Source organism: Nicotiana attenuata, chromosome 4 (assembly GCF_001879085.1).
Source record: "Nicotiana attenuata strain UT chromosome 4, NIATTr2, whole genome shotgun sequence".
Taxonomy (NCBI): domain Eukaryota; kingdom Viridiplantae; phylum Streptophyta; class Magnoliopsida; order Solanales; family Solanaceae; genus Nicotiana; species Nicotiana attenuata.
This window is the reverse complement of record NC_031992.1, coordinates 10560933-10571836: the sequence shown is the minus strand read 5'-3', so window position 1 is coordinate 10571836 and position 10904 is coordinate 10560933. Positions and strand designations below refer to the sequence as shown.

Genomic DNA, 10904 nt, shown 5'->3' with positions numbered 1-10904 from the left:
TTTAATCTGTGCATATGATCTAGCTAATTAAGTACTATTCCTCTTTCTTTTAATGAGATGCAATGTAGGTCGGGAAGTTACGTGGTCTGCAAAATTTAGTGATTTTTTAATTAGCAACAAATATTAATTTATTCATTTTAGTACTGCAGAAATCGTAAATTGAAGGACCATTTGGAAAATTATCTCGGACAAATAAGAAAGGAAGATATTTTAGCCATTCGCATGCATGGTCTAAAACTAGATAATCAGCATATATGTACACGTCAATAAATTATGTGAATATAAGGCCATGTTCATAATGTCTATGTGCAAGAGTGACAAGTGTCAAATTTCTCAAAATAAACATAAAAACTAAAGGAGAATAAATAATTTGAAGAACCCAATTCAAGAAGTATATCTTCTAGGATCAGTAATATTAATCTTCCAATGTTCATCTTTTAATCCCATTTCTTCTGCCTTCTTTCTACTCCAGAATAACTCAATTTTCCTCTGCCTTGTCAACCCACAATATTTCTGTAAATTCTCATCCATTTGATCATGGAGCTTCCACCATATCCTGTGTGCAATATCACTAGCATAAACACGTAAAAATCCAACGTCCCAATTACAATCATAGTCCCTGTAACATACCCATGGCTTTAACCCGAGATAGTGCATTGCGTACAATTCTGGAGGATCTGCTTCGAATAATTGGTTCTTCACAATAACGTCATTCGAATTTTCAAAATTTTTGAAGAAGTTTACTCTTCTGGGCAATCTATGCCACCATACAAATACTTCATTAAGGAAACCTTGATCACCTCCATTATACGATATAATCTCTCTTAGATGTTGCACGAACATGCGGAACGTGCAATCTGATGGCTCAATCACCATTACTCCTGAATTGAACATTGATCTAGCATTACCTGTAATATATTGGAAGATCCAAATTTTAGAATCAATGTATGCATAGTCTAATGTGTGTGTATATATACTAGCTCTCAATCTCCATTTTAGTTTACGCATATTGTCCATTTCTATATTTAATAAGCTTTTTATTTCAACATTTTTATTTTATACCCTTACTACACTCCCTTATACACTAACATGACATAATTTAGCACAACAAGTTTTAAATGGTATTTTTGAACTATAAGATTCAAAAGTTTTCTTTATATTCTTAATATTTTTATCGGGCAAAATACATAAGTTGGCACCTGAACTATCGACCAAATCCCTGTTACACACTTTTTGTGGGCGAAAATAATATTACACACTCAACCTTTTAAAAGTGTGTCTAATACACACCTTCTTTGACCAAGACCTAGCGCGTGTAAAACACCAAGATAGAAGCGCGTCTACCGGCTAAAATACTGTGTAAATACTTATTTATTTATGTATGTATGTATGTATGTATGTATATGTATGTGTGTGTGGCTATTGTATTCTTAGCAAAAGAAGTGCACCCGCTGCTTCTGTACTGAATTACACGTACTGATTTAATACTAATGATGGATAGACAATCCAATATATATATATATATACGTATATATAAATAAACATTTTGATAATTTTTATTTACGAATATGTAATTCGAGTTAAAGACAATAGTCAATAGGTTTACCTGTAGCTGACATTTGAGGAAAATGGAAAAGAAAGTCGATGTTACGAAGAACGATGATGTCAGCATCAATGAAGATGATTTTTTCATAGTCAGTGAGTTGCCATAACCTGAACTTGCTGTAATTGTATTCATTGTACGTGTCTTTCTCAGCTCTAGGGTTTCTAATCCTCCTAATGAACCGGAGTTTCCAGCCGGCTTTGATGAGAGCGTCGCGCTTGGGCTCGGAGATGCTTTTGTCAAGGAGAAGGATAAGGTCACGTTTGGTTCCAGTTCGGAGAAGACTCTGAGCTAGGGTTATTGCACCACAAACATATGTTGCAGAGGAATGAAGAATTGTAGCATAAGCTTCTCTTCTAATTGCTAACTTTGTGTTGCTTTCAACGTTGGAGATATCATAGACGTTGATTTCTGGAATCAAAATAAATGTTTATTAAACATTATAACATTTATTATTAATGTATGAAAAATTCTACGATTGAAGATAAATATGGAATGCAATTATCAGTTACACACATAATCAAAGAAAGTGAGGTAAATGAAGGTCGCAAACATAAAATATTCTCTAATTTTGGGGGCATGCACTTAAGAATATGGAGTTTCTGCTCCTTCAGATATGTATCTTATGAAAGTTTTCAGAATTATATTTTCTAAGAAATGATAATTTGGTTCCCTGAGACTACCTTTTTTTAATATTCATTAATCTGTGATGTTTAACAAAGGACACTTTTCGTAGTTAATAACTGATAGAAATCAGAACGCTCCACCTAGCAATTAAAATAAAAAAAAAAGAAAGAAAATCGCTTTGCGCGTTATGTTTAACAATTTTTATTTCTTGAAGTTTTAGTATATGATGAGGAGTTAATAAGTCAAAGAAAGAGAGTAATGAGTTTTCGTTCATTTTGTATTCAACAAATAAAAACCATCTTTTTCTTGTGTAATTTTCATAACAGCTTTACTCCTTGACCGTCATAATCAACTTCCCACCAATAATTGACGAGTTTAAGTTTTATATATTGATAGTTTAAAAAATATTTGTACAATTAAATTACTTAAAAATTAATTGCAAATATAACATGTACATTGATTAGTAGCATAGACCAAATGGCAAGTAATATGTTATAATATGTTAAATTATATTGATGGAATAAAAAAAAATTAACGGTCAGTGTTTGCAACAAATCTATAATGTTATTTTAATTCGGCTGTCTTAATTAAATAATAAAATATCAAAAATCTTAGGATTCAGGTCCCCTCCACTCCGTCAACAACATTTAAGAAGAGTCTAACTTCACATGACTGACAGTCATAGATTTGCCCCCTACTTGGCACGTAGATTTATTTATTTATTTTGGTTTATGAGCTTCAAAATACAACTTTTGGCAGTGCCTCATCTTAATTAACGGAGATTAATCTATTATGCTAACTGTGTTACTGCATTATATTAATAACAAAGTAAAGCAAAGAAAAGAAGAAAGAAAAAATTGCAAATACAATGAAATCACACATGTATAGAATTTGAAACTGTAACATACCTTTTTCCCTGAGAGACAAAGCCAACTTACAGGAACCAATTGGCAATGAAACTTTTTGCTCCAACTTAGCCAAATTTGGCTCATAATACCACCAATCTCCTTCTCTTCTCTTTAAATCTTTACACCTAAAAATCTCCATCATTGGCCTACACTTACTCAACAACATCAACTTCATCTTCCCATTCTTACCCCTTTTCCTCTTCACTGCCAAATTTGCTACCACAAGATGCAATTGTAGCCTAAAAACATCCCTTCTCCACCCTTCTTCTGGATATTTGCATGGCATTTTCACTACTATCATGTCCATGTAACTGTAGCTATAGACAGGTGGCATTGGTATTTCTGGACATGTTGGTCGGTTATCCATCTCCTCTAATTCCTCATCTACCTGTCCTGGAAATAAAGGTGGCAAGATCAATTCATCTTTTAATAAGGGTATTCAAATTTTGAAACTTAAACTAATAATTTAAGAAAATATATACAAACATTTGCAACGTTGATCTTTACCTGGAAACAAGTCATTCCATTCCAACAACTCTGAAACCTTCTCGACTTGTACTGTTGTTATCTGCCCATGGGCTCTCCATTCACTAATATCTTCCCCTTCCATATTCACCATTCCTATCTTCATTCCTCTCCCCATTTCCTTCAAAAAACTTGGCTTTTTGTGTTTCACCATTTTCTTTAATATTTCCTTTGTCTCATTCACCATTTGTTCTTCTAATACTTCCTTCATCTTTATCCTAGTTTCCACCTGCTCAATACAAGAAAATACTTCACGGTAATAAATTTTCTCTTTTCAGAAAGATAAACGTATAATTAATTATTAATCACTTATTTGGACCGCATAGGTCACGCGTTCGAGCCGTGGAACCAGTCATTGATGTTTGCATCAGGGTAGGGTGCCTATATCACACCCCTTAGGGTACGACCCTTTCTCCGACCCTGTATAAACGCGACTTATACTTCGTGCACTGGTTGCCCTTACTTGAACTGAAAAAAGAAAAGAGAAAAAATTAAAAAGACCACTTACCTTATGATTACACTCGCACGATGAGCGAGTAACAGGACGAGAAGCTGTATATTCGTGATAAACTGAAGATAATTGCCAGTGAAGAAGAGCAGCGTAAGCAACTAAGAAGCAAACCAAGAAAACTAAGTTTATTTTGATTATCAATGCTTTTGAAGGAAGGGACTTCATAATCAACCTTTCGAGAAACCAGAATGATAGTTCAATATAGGAGTATACTATATAAACGGATTTAATCTGAAAACAAGACAACTTATCTGTTACGACATGTTAAAATACGTTGATACTGTAAAAAAATAATAATATAAATTTCGAGGTTGAAACTCTGTATAAAATGTATACTTTTACTTACTCTGACTAATACTTGTAGTAAGTCGAGACTATAGTTAATTTGGTTGATTAACGTAATTAGTGGGAGATTTGGCAATTGGCAGAAATATAAGGGTCGGACCAACTGAGATAGCTTTTACTATTGTATGCCGTATGCGTAAGGTGTGTTCTTATTAACTGTACTAATATCTTGAAAACTTAAAAGAATTTCTAATTTATTATTATGTTAATTTTAGCAGGTAAATACTGTCACGTGCTGAGCTCGAATGCCTATGACGGATCCGACATTGAAGCTGCCATGCATGCACTCAGTAAGGATTATTTCGAAACTTCTTTCCTTTTTTCCCTCGACAAATATTATAGAGTTTACCTTCTTTCATAATATAAACAAATTTACAATATCTAATCAGTTAAAAAATAATCATAAGCAATGTTGGACATCACAGATATTGCTTTGGTTTAGGCCCAATTGTTAATACTAGAGTTCTGGATAAGTAAGAACAGGGCGGAGCTAGGATTGCAACCTTGTGGATTATGGATTTTAGAAAGACGACTTTAAGTGTTAATGAATGAGCTTTAAATTTAATGTGTATATATTTAATAATTTTAATCACCAAATACACTTAATCGAATTTTTGAAGTTCGATTTCGAATTAATTGAATCCAGTGGATTTAATGCAAAACTGAACTTAAAAAATCTAATTTTATTTGAATTGAATTTGGATTGTGATTTTTTTAATCCGAAAATCAAAAATCCTAATCAAAATTTTTATATTCAAGTTGAATTGCCCAAACGTCCACCCCAATAGAGGAGTGATTTTTTCCATCCAAAAGCTCACCCATAAGGACTATGATTCCTCCCTTTTTGTTGGATCTTTTTTGCATTTCTTTTTGGAGGAAAAGATTAGGTCAACCAACAGCATTTGACCCAAATATTAACTAGAAAATAATGGAGGAGAAAATACGTTTATGAACCAAGGGGCATTTGCATCTATATTCGCTTTTTGAGTTACGTTTTAACTTATACCTGCTTTGTCAAAAAAATTGCAAGCGTACCCACTTTTTTGCGTAACTTCAACATACGGACCTGAAATAGCTAGCAAAGGCAATCACGCAAACTTCAGCATTCTAGTAGACGGCCCTGAAGTAGCAAAAATTATTGAACCAAGTGTGCTGAAGTTTTTGTTTGTAATTGCTGAACTTCAGCATGTTTTAGCTGAAGTTTTTCACGTAAACTTAGTGTTGGCTGAAGTTTTTGTTTGTAATTGCTGAACTTAAGCATTCTAGTAGCTGAAGTTTTGTTCTCTATTTGCTGAAGTTTTTGTTTGTAATTGCTGAACTTAAGCATTCTAGTAGCTGAAGTTTTGTTCTCTATTTGCTGAAGTTTTTGTTTGTAATTGCTGAACTTCAACATGTTTTAGCTGAAGTTTTTCACGTAAACTTAGTGTTGGCTGAAGTTTTTGTTTATAATTGCTGAACTTAAGCATTCTAGTAGCTGAAGTTTTGTTCTCTATTTGCTGAACTTCAGCATGTTTTAGCTGAAGTTTTGTTCTATATTTGCTGAACTTCAGCATGTTTTATGCTATCATGTAATTGATTTTTTGTACAGATAATAAGTTTATCATAAGTAGAATTAGTAACTTAAAAAACTAGATATATGATTTAGCACAACAGGTTAAAATGCATTGATAATGTATGTATTGGGTGATACCCTTTTTGCTTGAGCCCGACCGGGTTGGGTCCGGTCCGGGGCAAGTCGGGGCCATCGAACCCGACCTGGATGCAAGGTAGAACGACGGCCACGTCAACAACCGAGGTCGAGTCATTTCGAGACCGTTGCAGAGCTCGATATGAGTCACCACCGGATGGAGAAACACACAAGGTCGGAAGCCGGACTCGTAACGGATAACCAAGCGTCGCCGGATATCTCGCCCAAACGTGATTTTCTCAACCACTTCAGGCCATTAAGGCGTAATTACAGGGATCCACGATGTAATTAATTTACCTACCTTATTTTTACCCTTAATCAGAATGTATAAAAGGGGAGAAGACCCCATAAAGAGGGGATCGAAAACCATTACACTACGGTACCATCTCTCTCAATTCTTGTACGCTATCAAGCACAATTGTTCTAAGCAATATTATATTCTGCGATTATTTACTTTAGCAGCAATTGTTGAGTCTTTATCTTTTATTTTCCTCAATCCAAACCTTTTGTATCTTTTAGTTCACGGATCCTTAAAACCCCATATAAATTCAATTGTTATCCGGATTCCAGGGTAAACAATGTACAAAGCTGAATCCAACAAGTTACTATCATCTTCTTCACACAAGTTACTATCATCTTCTTCAGAACTTACTTTAGAAAGTTATTTATTATTTATTTTTAAATAATCTGATAAACATACTTATGACAATCATCCCATGAACTGAAGTTTCATAGCAGCACCAACAGCAGCAGCAGCAGCAGAAGAAGAAGAAGAAGAAGAAGAAGAAGAAGAAGAAGAAGAAGAAGAAGAAGAAAACAAAGGAGGAGAAGGAGGAGAAGGAGGAGAAAGGGGACTGGAGTTGTTTAAAAAGTAGGTACAAGTTAAAACTTAAAAAAAAAATAGGTATAAGTTAAATGGGGGCGATCAAATAGGACGCCCCGTGCAATTTTTACATGAATCAACTAGGGTGGGTCGAGGTGAAAACAAATAGCTAACTAGGGTGTAAACGTACGTCTTCCAAAATCACAATGGCAAATAGGCAATTTGTTCGACTGTCAATATATGAGCCTAAACAGCAGCCGAAGTGTAGATAGCCCAAACTGTATCATCTCTTGGATTTGATTAGTATGTTGAAGGCCCAATTAAAGTCTCATAGCCCAATAATACGTACAAGCGGGTTCTTTAGTGGAATTTTTTACCTCCTATAGCAAAGGTTAACACCTTATTTATTTTTAAAAAAATACCATTTAAAAAAATTATATTCTATAGATGCCTTTTAATGTTTATAGCAAAATATTTTATTTTGGTTACCTCCTACCCCTAAGCCACTAAATATGCTATTCAATTACACTATTTTCTTTCTCTCTCTACTTTAATACATGCCATTCTAGGGGTGTGCATTCGAATCGGTTTATCGATAAATCGAATCGATTATTTATTATCGGTTTATCGATTTATCGATTTCGATTTCGATTTTGTCCTCTTCGATTTATCGGTTTATCGATCAACCGATAAGAAATACAAAAAAAAAAGTTTTTTTTTAATTTTTTTTTTTTACTTTTATTTTTAATTTTCTTTTGTTGCCCTTATTCTATAATACTCTTTCCTTTACCCTAAGTCCCTAACCCTATTATTTCATCTACCACATTTAAGGAATGATCATATTTAAAGCTCAAGGGAATGAAGTTCAAATTAATGGAACATAGAATTAGCCGTGATGATGTATTTTTTTTATACAGTTGGAGTGTTGGTGGCATACATTTGATCCCTTACTTTAGTTTCGTTGCATGTGCTTGTTGACACAATTTTTATGTTTTAAACGGTGTTCGTCTTATTTTAGCTTCTTTTGGTCCATATTAGTTAGGTGTGTTTATAGTGATATACTTTCCGTGGAATCCCGTAAATTTTCTTATTGGTGTAATCGATAACCGAATCGATAAGCCCCAAAAATCGATAAATCGAAATCGAAAAAATTGAAACCTTATTGAAACGATAACGATAAGCATATGTGCAAATCGATAATCGATAAGCAATTATCGATAAGGGTCAAAATCGAATCGATAAATCGAATGCACACCCCTATTCCATTCTCTTTCCCCATTCCCTGAAAACACGATGCTCAATCTCAAAATTCCTCTCACCCACATCACCTATCATTAGACACAAACGGTGATTTGCCTGGTATATCACGAAGACTTCTCTAACTTTTCCCCTCAATTTTGTGCAACCCAAAATTTGGTCAATCTCTCTGTGCTTCACGTGTCTTTCATTTGGAGAGGACTATATGTTGATGAAGGAGTTTTAGGTAGACAACAACAATAAACTTGTCCTACAATACAAATACGTGCGATGGACGTTGTATAAGTTATATACCACTTACAAAAAGACATGTAGTGTTCAGGGTTTTTGCTCAACGGCAGATTCGCCGGAAATTAGGGTTTGTTCTTGAACAAAGACGACGGAGTTTGGGGCTGAGCAACTTGATTTTCTGTTAATATATTTCAATGTATTTTCAATGTATCACGCTTTATTTTCATGTATTTCATTGTATTCATTGTCTTTTTTTTCCATTGTAATTCAATGTATCTCATTGTATTCCATGTATTTTATTGTATTCACTGTCTTTTTTTTCTATATATTTCATCCCACTGTATTCTATGTATTTCATTGTATTCACTGTCTCGCTATATGCCATGAATGTATTCATATGTTTTTTTAATTAATATAATTTATGTATTCAGATGTATTATATAATTTCTCTGAAGATTGATATGTTTTTGGGGTATTTTTCGGTTGAGATTCTTTTTTATAACTGGAAATACAAAATTTGTATGTTATAATTGAGTTTGTTGAGTTATATTAGGAGTCTATTATGTTAATTGATTCACTTTCCATTTAAAAACAATGTAACCCCCTGTTTCACGCCGTGAATACAGTCGAATACAATAATTTGTCCAGCTGTAATCCCATGTTTCACGCCATGAATACAGTCGAATACACTCGAATACAACAACTGATTAGCTGGACTTCCCTGATTCACGCCTATTTTTGCTACTGTATTCATGAATACAGTAGCTTAAATACATCTAATACATCTTATAACAACAGAAAACGTATCTACAATCCGTAATATAGCAAATTGTATCTATATATAGCTAATTACAACTAAAAGATAGTGCTTGAAAATTTCTCTTATTTAGTAACCACTTTTAAGCATACTGTTTAAAATATATCCACAGTTTACAATGTATTTAAAGATTAGCAAATTTTGTTAAAATTTCAGGACATGACGTCCTAGAGTTTAAACCTCAAAATTTAAAATTTAGGACATCGCGTCCTAAAGTTCGAAAATTATGTCCTGAAGTTCGAATCTTATATCCTGAATTTCAAATTAGCAGCTCAAAAAAGCAGGAAACTAAGTCCTGAATTTTCAAATTCAGGGTACTTAATCTTAAAGTTTGGGTGAATTAGCTAATCTTTAAATATATTATAAATTGTAAATATATTTTAAATAGCGAGCTTAAAAGTTACTGCACTTCGCACGGTTCTTTAGGTTATCAAGGAACGAAATGCTCATTGCACTTGTGATGTTCTGAATTTAGTACAACAAAGGTATATGCCAACCCTCATGTATTATGCAATAATATCAACAATTATTATAACTGTAAAAAGAAATAGAAATTAGACTGTACTTTAGTTCATTAGTTGTGGTTGGTTACCCTGCCTAATTGCTGACTATTGTTAATATAACAACCATCGAAAAGATAATAATATAATATCATGTTAAATTCGGATAGTAGCCGCATGTTAATAAAATTGGGTTTACTTATATAATAGGTTTTGATGTTTCATAAAAACCACCGTTCACCTAGTGATAGGTAAGATAAAATTGACCGAGGAAGGAGTGGGTAAAAGTAGTGAAAGTTAAAATTCTCACAATTATTTTTATATGAGAACACACAATATTTATGGATCCAACATAAAAAAATTTGAACATGCAAAAATTTCTCTTTTTGAGAAATTATATATATAGCCGACAATATCTCAGATTTGCTCTCTTGGAAGCTTCTTCAAAAGTTTCTGTTAATATTTTCTCATACAAAAAATGAATATATTTGTGTTACCTGAATTGTAAATTGTAATGTATGTTAAATCATTTGTTTGCACCAGTTAGGTGCACCTAAAAATTAGTTTGCTCAACTAATACTCTTTTTGTTTTCAACTCTTTCATTATCGCATGCCAATTCTTGGCCTTCACCCCAATCATTTAGCTATTTTTACCTTTTCTTCTACCCAACAACAAAGATCTGCACCGTCTTTGCTTTTCTTCTAACATTGAAACTAATATATCAAACAACTAAATCTTTTAGCTAAGGCAAAATTCAATATTTAAAGGAAAAAAATAATCAAAGCGACCTAGTAAATAAAGGCATTTTTTCCTGAACCAAGAAAAAGGCTTTTTTTGGGTGAATATAAAGTTTTTATTATCAAGAGCCATCTCTACAAGAAAAAGAAAAAAAACTGTTTCTGCTACGTTGCTTATGCTAGTAATCATTAAATATAGCAACCCATCCATAGAAAGTTCATGTCTTTTTTAGGTATTTATCTGTCATACGTAATTTAATTTAAAATATTTGATTTGTTTATAGTTTGAATTGTTGTAGCTGGGAACAAGAAAATGCACTAGTTGGAGGCTA

At 33.1% G+C, this 10904-nt stretch overlaps 1 protein-coding gene across 1 annotated transcript; it reads right to left on the bottom strand.

The window, feature by feature from the left end:
• On the bottom strand, positions 224-4513 carry LOC109224975 (UDP-glucuronate:xylan alpha-glucuronosyltransferase 2-like). Its single transcript, XM_019389559.1, has 5 exons — positions 4172-4513; positions 3646-3892; positions 3139-3531; positions 1607-2014; positions 224-908 (listed from the first exon to the last, which is right to left on the bottom strand). Exons 1-5 carry the CDS (start codon positions 4337-4339, stop codon positions 385-387), a joined length of 1740 nt encoding a protein of 579 aa, XP_019245104.1. The 5' UTR covers positions 4340-4513; the 3' UTR covers positions 224-384.